Source organism: Tamandua tetradactyla, chromosome 23 (assembly GCF_023851605.1).
Source record: "Tamandua tetradactyla isolate mTamTet1 chromosome 23, mTamTet1.pri, whole genome shotgun sequence".
Taxonomy (NCBI): Eukaryota; Metazoa; Chordata; class Mammalia; order Pilosa; family Myrmecophagidae; genus Tamandua; species Tamandua tetradactyla.
The window spans coordinates 17,561,574-17,577,776 of NC_135349.1; the positions used below are offsets into that span (position 1 = coordinate 17,561,574).

At 36.7% G+C, this 16,203-nt stretch overlaps 1 protein-coding gene and 1 pseudogene across 4 annotated transcripts in view; both read right to left on the reverse strand.

The window, feature by feature from the left end:
* Positions 1-16,203, reverse strand: part of RABGEF1 (RAB guanine nucleotide exchange factor 1) — a 92,310-nt gene that overhangs the window by 7,361 nt on the left and 68,746 nt on the right. For all 4 annotated transcript variants that reach the window (XM_077141026.1, XM_077141024.1, XM_077141025.1 and 1 more), the window contains 3 exons: positions 13,459-13,540; positions 12,018-12,150; positions 10,766-10,857 (listed from right to left, as the gene is read on the reverse strand). In XM_077141026.1, coding sequence (XP_076997141.1) covers positions 10,766-10,857; positions 12,018-12,150; positions 13,459-13,540 — 307 coding nt within the window. The remainder of the gene's footprint in view (positions 1-10,765; positions 10,858-12,017; positions 12,151-13,458; positions 13,541-16,203) is intronic.
* Positions 9,335-10,680, reverse strand: LOC143667789 (complement component 1 Q subcomponent-binding protein, mitochondrial pseudogene; annotated as a pseudogene).

The window sequence follows — 16,203 nt, forward strand, 5'->3', positions numbered from 1 at the left end:
AGGACACAAATGGACATTTGCACACCAATGTTTATAGCAGCATTATTTACAACTGTCAAGAGACAGAAACAGCCCAAGTGTCCATCAATAGATGAGTAACTAAACAGGCTGTGATATATACATATGATGGAATATTACACAGCTGTAAGACAAAAAAGAGCCATGAAGCATGTAATAACATGGATGGACCTTGAGGACATTATACTGAGTGAGATTAGCCAGAAACAAAAGGACAAATACTGTATGGTCTCACTGATATGAACTAACATTAATGAATGAACTTGGAGAATTTCAGTTAAGAACAGAGGCCATCAGGAGACAGAAATATGGTAGATTTTGGGTAATTGGAGCTGAAGGGATACAGACTCTATAAAAGCACTGCTTATAAAAATTCAGAAATGGATAGCACAATACTACTTAATTGTAGCACAATAATGTTAGTACACTGAATGAAGCTGAATGTGAGAATGACAGAGACAGGAGGGCCAGAGGCACAAATGAAACCAGAAGGAAAGATAGACGTTTGATTTGAACAGTGAATAAAAAAGTATTTGTAAAGTCCTCTTGGGAGAATAGTGAAAAGGGGGGAAAAATTCAACTTCCCCATTTGGAGAGGCCTGATATTCTCTCAAGCAGTAGGGACAACCAAATCAACAGGCTGAGCCCTCAATCTTGGGGTTTTTCATATGAAACTTATCCCCACAAAGGATAGACTGAGCCTACTTAAAATTAGGCCTAAGAGTCACCCCCAGAGAACCTCTTTTGTTCCTCAGATGTGGCCTATCTCTCTCTCTCAGCCAACACGGCAAGCAAACTCACTGCTCTTCCCCTCCCTACATGGGAATGACTCCAAGGGGTGTAAACGTCGCTGGCAATGTGGGACAAAAATCCTAAAATGAGCTGGGTCTCAGCATCAAGAGACTGAGAAAGTCTTCTCAACCGAAAGAGGGAAGAGAGAAATGAGATAAAATAAAGTGTCAGTGGCTGAGAGATTTCAAACAGAGTTGAGAGATTATGCTGGAGGTTATTCTTACACATTTTATAGATATCCCCTTAAGTTTAAGGTGAATTAGAGAGGCTAGAGGGAAGTGCCTGAAATTGTAGAGCTGTGTTTCAGTAGCCATATTTCTTGAAGATGAATGTATAATGATACAGCTTTCACAATTTGACTATGTGAATGTGAAAACCTTGTGTCTGATGCTCCTTTTATCTATGATATTAACAGATGAGCAAAATATATATATATAGATTAAAAATAAATAAATAGGGGAACAAATGTTAAAATAAATCGAATAGATTGAAATACTAGTGAACAATGAAAGGGAGTGGTAAGGGGTATAGGAAAAAAAAATAGGGGAAACAAAGGTTAAAATATATTGAGTAGTGGGTGGGCATAGTGGCTCAGCAGGCAGAATTCTCGCCTGTCATGCCAGAGGTGTGAATTTTATATATATATATATATATTGAGTAGATGGAAATACTAGTGGTCAATGAGAAGGAGGGGTAAGGGGTATTGGATGTATGAGTTTTTTCTTTTTATCTCTTTTTCTGGAGTGATGCAAATGTTCTAAAAAATGATCATGGTGATGAATATACTACTATGTGATGATATTGTGAGCCACTGATTGTACCCCATACATGGAACGTTTGTATGTTAAGAATGTTCATGTTTGTATGTTGTTTTGGATTGATAATAAAAAATAAATTAAAAAAAAAATAAAAGACTAGGAGAGTATGCCAGATAAGTCCTGAAACCCAGAGGGGCCAGCCTCTCCACAACATCAGCTAGTTCCATCCCCCTATCCCATATTGTTGACAGTCATCTACAACCTGAAAAAGAATGGGCATAGCCCAAATATCCCTAAAAAACTGGGAGAAAGATCAAAGGAGAAGGTAGAGCTATTAACAGAGTAGATAGGACTTGACAAATGAGTTTGACTGCTGAATCATCATTATATTGATATTTCTTTTAGTCTCCAGTGTCTTCAAGTGCCCAGAAGGAAAAATCTAAAATTGTGGAAATGTAACCCATAGCAAACTCTGAAATCTGTTCTATAACTAATTGTTGTGGCATACTTTGAAATTCATTCCTTCTTATATACATGTTTTCTTTTCCTTTTTCCCAAAATCATAAGGGTGTTCTCTTGTTTGTTTGCTTTTTTTAAAGATTTTTTTGTTGATATATATTATTTTTTTACATATCACGTAATCAGCCAAAGTGCACAATCAATGGCTCACAATATCGTCATATAGCTGTGCATTTATCATCACAATTGACATTTTTTTCTTTTTTGTTGTATGTTTTCACAAAAACAAAACAAAATACTAGGTGAGGACCTCTGAGAAGATTGTAGAGTAGGGTAGATTGGAATAACCCCTGCTTCCAGGATAAGATAAGGGACGGGGTAAAAATGACCTGGACTGGTGAGTGATCAAACAGGGTCTCTGACATTTCATAGGGAGGAGAGAGGCAGGAAGATCAGGATGAGAACAGCAGGGTGGGTCTGATCAGCTGCGACCCACACGGGGGAAGGTGGTGGCATACAGGGAAGTGCAGATCTTTGGGAACTGACTGTCTTTCTGTTCTAGTCTACCAGAACTGTAGGCTTGGGAAACCTCATCGAGTGGCTCCACAGCCAGTGGCACCATGGGGAACCCAAAGACATGTCTAGCTGGCCACCATGAAGAGCTGCGTTCCCAGGTGCTAGGAGCAGTCATTCAGCTGGATGCCACAAACAGCCACCCCATCAGGTGCACCGAACAGTGGGTCCACTGGGCATCAGGGGCTGCAGATCAGCTACTGCTCCAGGTTCTACAATTGGCTCCCCCAGCTCATGGTCAGGCACAGGGAGGAGGTCCCACGCTGTGCATGCCTGAGTGAAGGAGGTGCCTCAGGAGTGCCACCTACTGGGAAGACACATTAGGTACAGTCTGGCAAACTCCCTCTCTGCCTAGGATTTTTTAAAATGTATTTTTCTATATATTTTTATTATTTGCATTATCATTATTTTAAATTTTTATAGATTTATAATTTATGAATTTTTTATTTATAAATATTTCATTTTTTATTTCTTATTATTTAATTTACTTTATTTTATTTTTAAATTTTCTCTTTTCTCTGCAGGCACCAGTCTGAGTTCATTCCCAATATACTGAGGTGTCTCCTTCTGACTATGGAGCCTACTACTGCTGAGATGTTTTTGTTTGTTTTATATTTTAATTTTATGTTAGTATTTTTTTGGGTTCATGGGCTAGGAATTGAGCCAGGTCTCCTGCATGGCAGGGGGGCATTCTGCCACTGAAATACTCGTGCACCTATCCCTAGCATTTAATGGACCTTCAAGTACACGTGTAACCCCTACATGAGATCTGGGCTTTCAATAAGTGGGGAATTATTGACAAACCAAATGCAAAAGGAAAGCTTCAATGTAAAACCAAGTAAATATAAAACGTGAGATGAGTAAAGGAAACCAACTTGCAAAATAACCATACTAAGATAATCAAATGCCCCAAACACAACAGAAAATCATAAAACACAAGAAGATCCAAGCAGAAAAGACCCATTCAAATGATCAAATCAAAACACCAGAGACATCACAAAATACAAATGACCTACTCAAGGACATTTATAAAGAATTAAAGGATATCAGGAAGACACTAGAAGAGCATAAGGAAGGATTCTAAAGATTAAACAGAAAAATGGCAGCTCTCACAGAGATGATAGAGTAGACTAAATTAGAACTATAATACAGACACGCAATAGCAGATTCAAAGAAGCAGAAGGAAGAATAAGTGAGCCAGAAGACAAAACAATTGAATTCAAGTGCACAAAAGAACAAATGGCAAGAAAGATAGAAAAATGGAACTGGAAATGATGGACAAAACAAAGTGTGCAAACATAAGAATTACTGATATCCCAGAAGGAGAAGAATAAAGGGCTGGGAAGGTTAGTTAAAGATACAATTGGGGAAAACTTTCCAACCCTTATAAAAGACATAAATATGCAAATCAGAGGCCCAACTGACCCCAACTGTCAAATGTTGAAGAGAAGCAGAAAGTCCTGAAAGCTACATGAAAAAAATCAACCTACTACATATAAGCGAAAGCACATAAGACTGAGTTTGGACTATCAACAGGCATCATGGAGGTAAAAAGGCAGTGGAATGATATATTAAAGATCCTCAAAGAAAAAAACTTCCAGCAATGATTCCTGAACCAGCAGACTTGTCCTTTAAAACTGAGGGAGAGATTTAAACGTTCAAAGACACATAAAGAATGAGGGAACTAGTCAACAAGAGACCTGCCCTATAAGAAGTTCTAATAGGAATCCTGTCAGCTGGAAAAAAAAAAAAAGAACATGCAAGAGGGAAATCTGGAGGAGGGCAGAGAAGTGAAAAATAGCAGTAAGGGTAATTTAAAGGATAAAACGAGAGAGGGAAAAGAATATATAGACGTGACAATAAAATCTAAAGGATAAGATGGCAGATTTATAAACTACTTTGACAGTAATAACTTGCAATGTTAACAGACTAAACTTACCAATTAAAAGATACAGATTGGCAGAATGGATTTAAAAATATAATCTATCTAAACACTGTTTACAAGAGACGCATCTTAGACCCAAGGATACAAACAGTTTGAAAGTGAAAGGATGTTAAAAAAAGAAAAGGGCCACAGTGGCTCAGTGGCAGAGTTCTCTCCTGCCATGCTGGAGACCTGGATTCGATTCCTGGTGCCTGCCCGTGTATTAAAAAAAAATACAAGCTGTATTTTCTATGCAATCTGTAACCAAAAGAAAGCAGGAGTAGCTTTATTAATATCAGATAAAATACACTTTAAATGTAAAGATGTCAAGAGACAGACACTACATATTAATAAAAGGGACAGTTCACCAAGAAGAAAGAATCATAAATGTTTATGTTCCCAATCAAGAAGCTCTAAAATACATGAGGCAAACATTGGCAAAACTGAAAGGAGCTATAGGTGTTTCAACAATAATAGTGGGAGACTTCAATACACTACTCTCTACTATAGATAGAGCAACCAGACAGAGGATCAAGAAGGAAAAAGAGAAACTAAACAATGTGATGAACGAATTAGACCTAATAGACACATATAGATCATTATGCCCCAAAACACCAGGATATACTTTCTTTACTTTAGTGCACATAGAAACTTCTCTGGGATAGATCATATGCTGGGACACAAACCAAGTCTTTATAAATTCAGTAAGACTGAAATTATCCAAAGCACTTTCTCTGCCCAAAGGGAATGAAGTTGGAAACTGATATTCACCAAAGAACCAGAGCTTTCACAAATATATGGAGATTAAACAATACATTCTGAAATAAGCAGCAGGTCAAAGAAGAAATTGCTAGAGAAATCGGTAACTATCTGGAGACAAATGTTAATGAGAATACAACATATCAAAACTTATGAGATATGGCAAAGGCAGTTCTGAGAGGGAAATTTATTGCCCTAAATGCTCATATTAAAAAAAAAAGAAAGAGCAAAATCAAAGACTTACCTGCTCACCTAGAGAAATTAAAGAATAGCAAACTAACCCCAAAGCAAATAAAAGGAGAGAAATAGCAAAGATTAATGTAGAAATAAACAAAATAGAGGACAAAAAAATCAGTGGAAACAATCAACAAAACAAAAAGCTTGTTCTTTGAGAAAATCAATAAAATTGATGAACCCTTAGCTGTACTGACAAACAAAAAAGAAAGAGGACATAAATAAACAAAATCAGAAAGTAGAGTGGGGGTTGTTACCATGGATCCTGAAGAAATTTAAAATATTATAAGTATACTATGAACAACTATGTAACAACAAACTAGACAATTTAAATGCAAGGGACAAATTCCTAGAAACATAAGAACTACCTATACTGACTCAAGAAGAAATAGAAGATCTCAACAAACCAATTACAAGTAAAGAAACTCAATCAGTTATCAAAAATCATCCCACAAAGAAAAGACGAGGACCAGATGGCTTCACAGGGGAATTTTATCAAACATTCCAAAAAGAATTAACACCAATCCTGTCCAAACTCTTCCAAAAAACTGAGGAATAAGAAATGCTATCTTATTCATTTTATGAAGCTAACATCACTCTAATACCAAAACCAGATAAAAACAAGAAAGGAAAACTACAGACCAATATCCCTACTGAACATAAATGTAAAAATTCTCTACAAAATACTATCAAATCGATTCTAATGATATGAAAAGAATTAATACCTCACAATCAAGTGGGGTTATACCAGAAATGTAAGGGTGGGTCAATCAACATAATACAGCACATCAAGAAATTGAAAGGGAAAGATCACATGATCATATCAATTGATGTTGAAAATACCTTTGACAAAACTCACCACCCTTTCCTGATACAAACATTTCAAAAAGTAGGAATTGAAGGAAACTTCCTCAATACTATAAAGGGCACATATGAAAAACCCATAGTGAGCATCATACTTAATGATGAAAGATTGAAAGCATTCCTCCTAAGATCAGGCTGGGAATGAGATAAGGATTCCCTCGGTCACCACTATTCAACACACTACTAGAAGTCCTAGCTGGAGCGATTAGAAAGGAGAAAGAAAGTCATCCAAATAGGAAAGGAAGAATTAAAACTTTCATTATTTGCAGATGACATTATCCTATACTTAGAAAACCCTAAGAAAACTAGAACAAAGATACTTGAGTACTAAATAAATTCAGCAAAGTGGCAGAATACAAGATTAATATACGAAAATCAGTAATGCTTCTGATATACACCTATCTGAGGAGACAATTAAGGAAAAGAATCCATTAAAAATATCGACCTTAAGAATCAGTATCTAAGAATAAACCTAACCAGGGATGTCAAGGACTCATACACAGAAAACTACAAAACATTGCTAAAAGAAATAAAAAATGACCTAAATTTATGGAAAGATTTTCCATACTGATGGATAGGGAAGTTGAATGTCTTTAAGCTCTCAATTTTACCCAAACTGATCTGCAGATTTAATGTAATAGCAATCAAAATCCCAACAACCTTCTTTGAAAACATGGAAAAGCTAGTTATCAAATTTATATGGAAGGGAAAGAGACCCCAAATAGCTAAAGATATCCTAAAAACAAAAAGTGAAGTGAGAGGACTAACACTTCCTGACTTTAAAGCTCATTATAAAGCCATTGTAGTCAAAACATCATGGTATTGGTACAAAGATAGGAGCATCAACCAATGGAATTGAATCCAGAGTACGGAGATAGACCACCAAATCTATGGACAACTAATCTTTGATAAGGTCCCCAAATCCACTGAACTGGGACAGAACAGTCTTTTCAATCAATGGGTATGGGAGAATGGAATATCAATAGTCAAAGGAATGAAAGAGCAGCCCTACCTTACACCCTATACAAAAATTAACTCAAAATGGAGTAGGACCTAAACCTAAGACCCAGTTATCATAAAAATTCTAGAAGAAAATGTAGGGAAACATCTTCAAGACCTAGTAATAGGAGGCAACTTCTTAAACATTACATCTAAAGTACAAGCAGCAAAGTAAAAATAGATAAATGGAAACTCCTTAAGATTCACAGCTTCTGTGCCTCAAAGGACTTTGACAAAAAGGTAAAGAGACAGCTGACTCAATGGGAGAAAATGTTTGGAAACCACATATCAGATAAAGGCTTGATATCCTGTGAACATAAAGAAATTATACAGCTAAACAACAAAAGAACAAACAACCCAATTATGAAATGGGCAGAGGATATGAATAGATACTTTTCTGAAGAGCAAATTCAAATAAATAGGTAAAAAGCACAGGAAAAGATCCTTATTTTCATTAGCTATAAGGGAAATGCAAATCAAGATGACAATGAGCTGTCACCTCACACCTATAAGAATGGCTGCTATTAAACAAACAGAAAACAAAATGTTGGAGAGGATGTGGAGAAATTGGAACACTTATTCACTGTTGGTGGGAATGTATAATGATGCTGCAACTGTGGAAGACAGTTTGGTGACTCCCTATAAAATTAAATATTGAGTTGCCCTATGACCTGGAAATATCAATACTGCAGAGGAGCTAAATGCAATGATGCAAACAATCATTTGCACACCAATGTTCATAGCAGCACTATTCACAATTGCCAAGAGATGGAAACAATCCAAGGGATCATCAACCACAAATGGTTAAACAAAATGTCGTATATACATACGATGGAATAAAAGACCCAGTGAGGTCCCAAAGTATATGGCAATGTGGATGAAGCTTGAGGACATAATGCTGAGTGAAATAAGTCAGACACAAAAGGATAGATACTGCATGATTTCACTGTTATGACTCCGGTAAAGGTAAACTCAGAGGTTACACTGTAGAACACAGTAGAGACCTACAGGTACACAAACGCTAGAGATGGGGGAAAGGCAACCCAATGGGTTGAACTTAAATGCAAGGGAACAGACAGAAGTAATGGTAACTAATTAGTGGCATCATAAGTGACATTACCCTATTGAAAGTGAATAAGATTGAAAGGGGATGTATATAATGCCATGTAGCACACTGATTAAATCTACAATTATTAATAAGTTCTTGCCAGAGCTATTTCAAAGGTTTGATACTGGACAAAGAGTCAATAGCAATGGGATATAGGGGTATAATTAAAACTGCAAGCTATGGCCTGTAGGTAACAGGAAGACATCAATAGTACCACAGCACTACCAGGAGCAACTAATGAGGTAGGGGTGGGGGTGGGGACAAGTGATAAGGGGTAGATTTAAAAAAAAAATTTATTGCTAAATCTTAACATACAAACTTTCCATACATGGTTTACAATCAATGGCTCACAATATCATCACATAGTTGTGCATTCAACAGCATGATCATTTTTCATAACATGTGCACTACTCTAGAAAAAGAAATAAAAAGAAAAACTCATACACCAGCAGGGCCTCCAAAAAAATAAAAGTCATATATACCATACCCCTTACCCGCCCCCTCATTGACCACTAGTATTTCAATCTACCCAATTTATTTTAACCTTTGTCCTCCCTATTATTTGTTCATTTTCCATCCATGTTTTTAACTCATCTGTCCATACTCTAGATGAAAGGAGCATCAGACACAAGGGTTTCATGATCACACAGACACATTGTAAAAGCTATATTGTCATACAATTATCTTCAAGAACCAAAGCTACTACGTTTCTTGATGATGATTGAACAATGATATAGCTTTCACAATGAGACTGTGAATGTGAAAACCTTGTGTCTGATGCTCCTTTTAGCTATTATATCAACAGAAGAGTAGAACATATGGAATAAAAATAAATAATAGGGGGAACAAATGTTAAAATAAATTTAGCTTGAAATGCTAGTGGTAAATCAAAGCGAGGGGTAAGGGGTATGGTATGTATAATCTTTTTTTTCTGAATCATTTTATTTCTTTTTCTGTTGTCTTTTTATTTCTTTCTCTAAATCGATGCAAATGTTCTAAGAAATGATGAATATGCAACTATGTGATGATATTAAGAATTACTGATTATATATGTAGAATGGAATGATATCTTAATGTTTTGTTAATTTTTTTTAATTAATAAAAAAATTAAAAAAAAAGAACCAAAGCTACTGGAACACAGCTCCACAGTTTCAGGTACTTCCCTTCAGCCACACTAATACATCATAATCCAAAAAGGGATGTCTATATAATGTCTAAGAATAACCTCCAGGATAACCTCTCGATTCTATTTGAAATCTCTTAGCCACTGAAACTATTTTGTCTCATTTCTCTCTTCCCCCTTTTGGTCAAGAAGGCTTTTTCCATCCTATGATGCTGGGTTCCAGCTCATCTTGGGAGTCCTGTCCCATGCTGCCACGGAGAGCTACATCTCTGGTAGTCATGTCTCATGTAGCGGGGGAGGCAGTAAGTTCTCTTGTCGAGTTGACTTAGAGAAAGGAGAGAGCACATCTGAGCAAGAAAAGAAGTTCTCCGGGGAGTGACTCTGAAGGTTTCCAATGTCTGCTATACTGGCTCTTAATAAAACTTTTGAGGTCTTTAGGAACTCACTAATGTTCTGAAAGCTCACTTTCCTGATGGGGAAAATGTCACGCTCATCCTCTTCTTGTTCAGTCTCACCCTCTAGATAGCGACAGCTCAGCACAAGGGCCTTTTTGCCATCATTCTTAATAACTTCAACTACATCAATTCAGGCTGACATCAATTCAGGCTCCTGTTCTTTAGCTTTCTGCCCTTGAAAGGGCTCCTCCTCCCCACTGAATGTGGGTGGGATGCTACTGTTAATGTTGATAGTGACAGTGACTTTTTTGTCAGCAACTTTCCACACTAATTTAGCTTCTATCGCGTTCACTTTCAGCTACCAACCTCCAGAGGTCTTGGGAAGGGACTTATTCTTCTGGAGCTTCTTCTCCTTAATCTCATCACTCAGGAATTCAGCAAAAGCTTTATCCTGTTCAGAGTGCAGTGTGTCACAGCCACAGGGCCTTCCAGACTACAGGAGACCGGGCCCAGGAGCCAATTCTGCATGCAAGTTGAGCAGTCAGAATGGCTGGGGTGCTGGTTATAGCAGCTGCCAGAGTGGCTGGGATGGTGCGGCGACCTGTGTGACTGCTTACTTTCACTATATTTCAGTGTCTCCTTGACAGTCTGCACTTTACCGACTTTTTGTTCATTGTAATAAATATGGCCTAATATCACAGCAAAATGTTAACCTCAAGGGAAAAGCATCCAAATGTAAAAGCTCTCAGTTTCACTGACCTGTAATTGCCTTCACCACCATGTCAGACACTTCTGGAATTTCTTCATTAACAGGGACACAAAGCATCTGTGGTGTAACCCAGTGCAGGGCTCTACAAAATATAAAGGAGAAGCAGTAAAGAAGAATCCCCAGAACGAATGTAGTCATTTTTTTATCAGCAGCCTTCTAGGCCCAAGACCATTGCCCTGGCATTTCAGGAGCTCAATTAATATGCAGAAGCAACTAGAATCCTAAAATGAGACTTCTCTTCTGCACTTATCATGAGAAGGGCAAAAGACAAGTTTACTGATTAAAATGAAATTACACTACTGAGACCGAAAAGCACTCAATATTTAGGAGTGAAGATTTGAGAAGAATCTACTGTTTCCTGTTTTCATTGTCAGCACTGTTAAAGTCCTTTGAGACTCTGCCCTCATGTCCTAAGGCACCCTGGAACTTATGTCAGAGGGTAGGTAACAAACATATGACATCTTAGCCTGAATCACTATGTATTTCCTGGTCATATCCTAAATTCACTCCAAAGATTCTGACCCTCACCACCTGCTTAGTTTATGCTTGTTGTCTGATGCCCTTCTTGCTCTTGACTTTTGGCTCTGTCTTCTCTCTTCCTAATATCAACTCACTTCTGATGTGACAACTTCAAGGACAGATCCACTTACAGCTAGCCCCCCCTGCCTGGGAACCCAGGGCTCCCTTAGCCCTTGTCTTCCAGAAACACTTCACTATGCTCAGCCTTGACCCATGCCTAAGCATAGTTGGTTTATTTCCCAAATGTTCCACTGTCACTGGAATGCAGAGTGCTGGGGCTACTCTACTGACCATAGAAGACTAGATGCTCTAGAAAATGTTATCAATCAAGTGGAAATGGAGAAATGTGACTAGAGCAACAGCTGAATAATGGGCACCCTTGGTAGGGATGAGGAAAGATAACATCAGTTCTTATCAAGAAGCTGCCTGATAAGATAGTACAAGGAAACAAGAAAAAGTCCTCCTGTTTTCAAGGTAGAACAATTTCAAATATCAATCATGGTTCTTATCTAAGGCTGCCTGGAGTCAGATGGATAAGCAAGATGGTGACTCAACAGCCCTTTTACTCCTATCAATTTACCATGTTCCTTTTCTTTATATCACTAAAGAGAGGCTTACATAATAAGGATGGTTGTACATTCACTGTCACTTTCTCTCAAGGGCCTTGTTTTTCACACTGTGTTTTCCAATAGTAAATAAAACAAGATAGAACAGAACAACTACCTGATCCTCTTTTGAATAGCAAGATCTTTCTTCTCATCATCAGTAGTTTCTGGACAGAATACATATTTATAGAGACGAGTCATGATGTACTTTTCAATCTGATCCATTATCTTCTCAACCCTTTCAGGAGGCACTGAAATACCCAAATGGATATAAAAGCTCAAGAAAGAGATAGACATTTTATAATAAGAGTATGTTTCCATAGTACTTTCTACACAGCTGAAAACTAATTTACTAGAATTACATTAAAAAGAGCTTAATTAAAAAAAAAAACTTTACAAAATTATGTCAACTTCTCAGATTGCCTTTTACAGAATGCCTTAAACTGTTTTGGCAGGACCTAAGAAGTGTACATCTGCCAAATGGGAAGATATCATCTGAGTCCCTCCCTATTACTACAATAGAAAAGACGTGACAGAGAAGATAGGATTTAACAATGAATATGACTGCTGAATTATTAAATTGATATCTCTTTTAGTTTCCAGTTTCTTGGAGCAGCTAGAAGTAAAAACCTAAAATTGTGGAATTGCGGAACTGTGCTTTGAAATTTATTGCTTTTTTTGTATGTTATTTTTCACAAAAAAGAAAAAAAAATCAATTGTGATGATAAAAACAATATTTATGCCTTCTAGCTTCCTATATTCTGGAGCAGCTAGAAGGAAAAATCTGAGAGGATTGTATGGTAGCCCATGACAAACTCTGGGATCTGTTCTGTAACCACTTTGTTGAAGAGTGCTTTAAAAACTATTGCCTTTTTATTTCTTTGCTTTGTATATATGTTTTATTATACAATTTAAAAAGTTTAAAAAAACAAAATAAAACAAAAAAAAAATAAGAAAAAGACCTGAAATGTGCAAGACTGATGTAAACTGGCAAGACTCATACTTTCATTTCTCGGAGTTTACCACAAATCCTTAAAAATGTCTTTGAGGTATAATGGGGTGGGGGGCAGCTCTCTGATCTACACATGTGATAAGTACATTTTAAAGTCCAACATCAATGGAGGTGAAATTCAATAAAAGTTTCTAAAAACCTAAAGTTCCCAGGCCAGTAATTCTCAATTGTTCTCTGTACCAACTTCCATGAGGAATTCATCATCATAAACAACGACATATCCAGATGGTGATACCAAGATGGGGGAGGATTCATTTAGAAAAACCTCCTAAGGGGTTTTAATCCACTCCACCTCTACCCTTAGTGGAGTTATTAAACATTGCTTAATAAAGTATCCAAATGCTCTGATTATCTTGAAAAGATATGCATGGTGGAAATCAAAGGCACTGCTAAAACCAGCTACCAGAATGTCATTGGAGTAGTTTACAAGATGGAGTATGCAAGTTACCCAGGCCACCGGAGAAAGAGAAAAACTACTAAGAGATTGAGCAGATTGACCCTGAGCAACTACTAGCAATCTCTCAACGGCTGGCTAACAAAGTATTACCTTTTCCACGAGCCTGCATTCTTTCGGCCACATTCTGGTAAAAATCCTGAGTATACTCTGACTGTTCTTCAATGCTTAATTCCTGAAACAAAGGGACAGAGAGGCTGCTTGATCACTGAAGAAAGATGATGAATACAGCTCTAAATTTTAAGAAGTTCCCAAAACCCACTGCTTGTACTGGTGCTGATTCTAAAAGCACTTAAAAAATTATAACTTTGAAGGGGGAGAAAAAGCTATATATTAATAATATTTATTACATCCTATATCCTCTTTTTAAAAAAATTTTAATTTATATTTTTTGTTTTTATTATGTCCTCTTTTAATTCTAGTCACTGTATATATTTACTTCTTCTTACATGCATACAATGCATATTTTAAAATTCTTTATTAGTAATGCAGATTTTGATAATATATACATTTTAAGTACAATTCTATTTATCTAGTATACTTATTCATTTTTTGATGGCTTCATAATATTCATTACATTAAACTAGCTTATTTAACCATTCTATCACTTTGTATTATATATGAAAAAAAAGGGTTTTCCCTTTCTTTCATTATTATATATAACAACTGTAAACAATTTTGTGAAGATTGTTTTATTTTGGGTTATTTGTGATAGAGCTCCAAATGTATAATTAACAGTTCAATGAGCATGAACAACTTTATAGTTCTAGTATCTACTGTCAGATACAATCTTCAGAAACCCCAATGTACACTGTGAGTCACCATATATATGTGCTTATTTCTCCTTGGCCCCTACAATAGTAGATTTTATAGTTTTTATTTGGTTTTACTGATTATATAGGTAAAATATATATATATTTTTCCTCACTTTCTTCCACAGAGGACTTAAGGTCTATATAAAAGATAAACAGATTGGCACAATAAATTGAAAAGTAATAAAAAAGAAAAGCAAAACATGGAAACAGACAGAAAAAAAGCACCAGGAATAAGTACACAAAATTTTATTTCCATTTCTTTGTTTAATGAATTCCATGGGACGGAACCATGAAAAACCTCGGGAGTAGATGGGACGTAGTGGCTACAGCCTTCTCTCTGCCTAGCAAGGTCCTCTCCGATCATTTACCTACAGAGGCTTATTTTTGCTTTCCCTGTAGGCACATGTGTTTGTGTCTGCATTTGCTTTGTAGCACTGAAATATCTGGCTCTTGTCTGTGCATTTGTAAGTGAGAAAAATCTTTGTCTCTCTCCACAGAAATAAAGTATTTGGCCCTTTTTGATTGTCTAAATGTAATTATAGCATGGTATGTCTATGATTGGCTTCTTTGGGAGACCTTTTTTTAACCAATTATAGGTATGTCATACTCATCATAGGGATCCACCACTCAAGAAGGGAAAGAAATGCAAATAGGTACTAAGCTAACAATTAGCAGTCATAAACATGTATTAATGAAAACAATATTTTAATATTTGATAAATTAATGCAGAATGAGATGTGGATCCACGTTCATTACTAATCTAGGTGAATCCTTGAAGAAATAAGACTGACAAAAACAGCTATGTCTCTACCTCTTGATTTGATCACAGTGTGGAATATAATTTAAATGTACATCTCATTTTATGTAAGACTTGGGTTTTTCTTTTTCTCGAAAGCTTAAGCAATTTGAATTTTTAAATTTTTTGATACTGGTTTTATGGGTTAAATAAGTTATCATTGTTACCAAAAATATTTAAACCTGTAAGAATGCAAATATGTACGTTCAACTCAACTGAAATATAACTAATGTGTTAATAAAAAAGAAAAAGATGGAATTATTAAACCTTACCAACAGGGAATCCCCTGATACTGTGTCAAACTTTAGGGATACTCAAATCAATAGACCTTGCCCTTGATCATAAGGCTTACTCTTGTGAAGACACAGAAGTTTAGACTACCTATAGGTTAAGAGTTACCTCTGGAGGACCTCTGTTGTTGCTCAGATGTGTTCTCAGTCTCTCTAAACCCAACTCTGCAAATGAAATCATTGCCCTTTCCCCTACCCCTAAGTGGGACATGACATCCAGGGGTGAAAGTTTCCCTGGCAACACGGGAGTTGACTCCCAGGGATGAATCCAGACCTGGCACCGTGGGATCAACAATTACATCCTCACCAAAAGGGGGAAAAGAAGTGTAATTAATAAAGTATCAGGGGCAGAGAGAGTTCAAATAGAATCGAGAGGCTACTCTGGGGTTGCTCCTATGCAAGCTTCAGGTAGGCCTTGCTACCTGTCATAGCCTGCCAACCCCCAAACAGGCCCATTCCAGTCAATCCTAAAGAACACCTAGGGCAATATATAAGATTCCACAAGAGTTCCAGGTACTAAAGTAACTTTCCAGAAACCTACAACCTCCAGATGGGTCCTGGTCCAGATAAGTTCTGAAAACTAGCCCAGCCTCTCCAGAACATCAGATAGTTTCAGCTGCCTATCCCATATTTGTGACAGACCCTTCCAATATGAAAAAGTTAGAATGGCTATAGCCCAAACACCCCTAAAGAAAGAGATGGAAAGATCTGAGGTGGTGGTTGAGTTATACATAGAAGACAGGATTTAACAAATGAATATGAATGCTGAATCATTCAATTGATATCTCTTTTAGTCTCTAGTATTTTAGAGGGGCTAGAAGTAAAAACCTAATATTTTGAAATTGTAACCCATGTCCAAGTCTGAAATATGTTCTACAACTAATTGTGGTGCTGTGCTTTGAAATTTATAGTTTTTTTAGTACATATGTTACTGTTC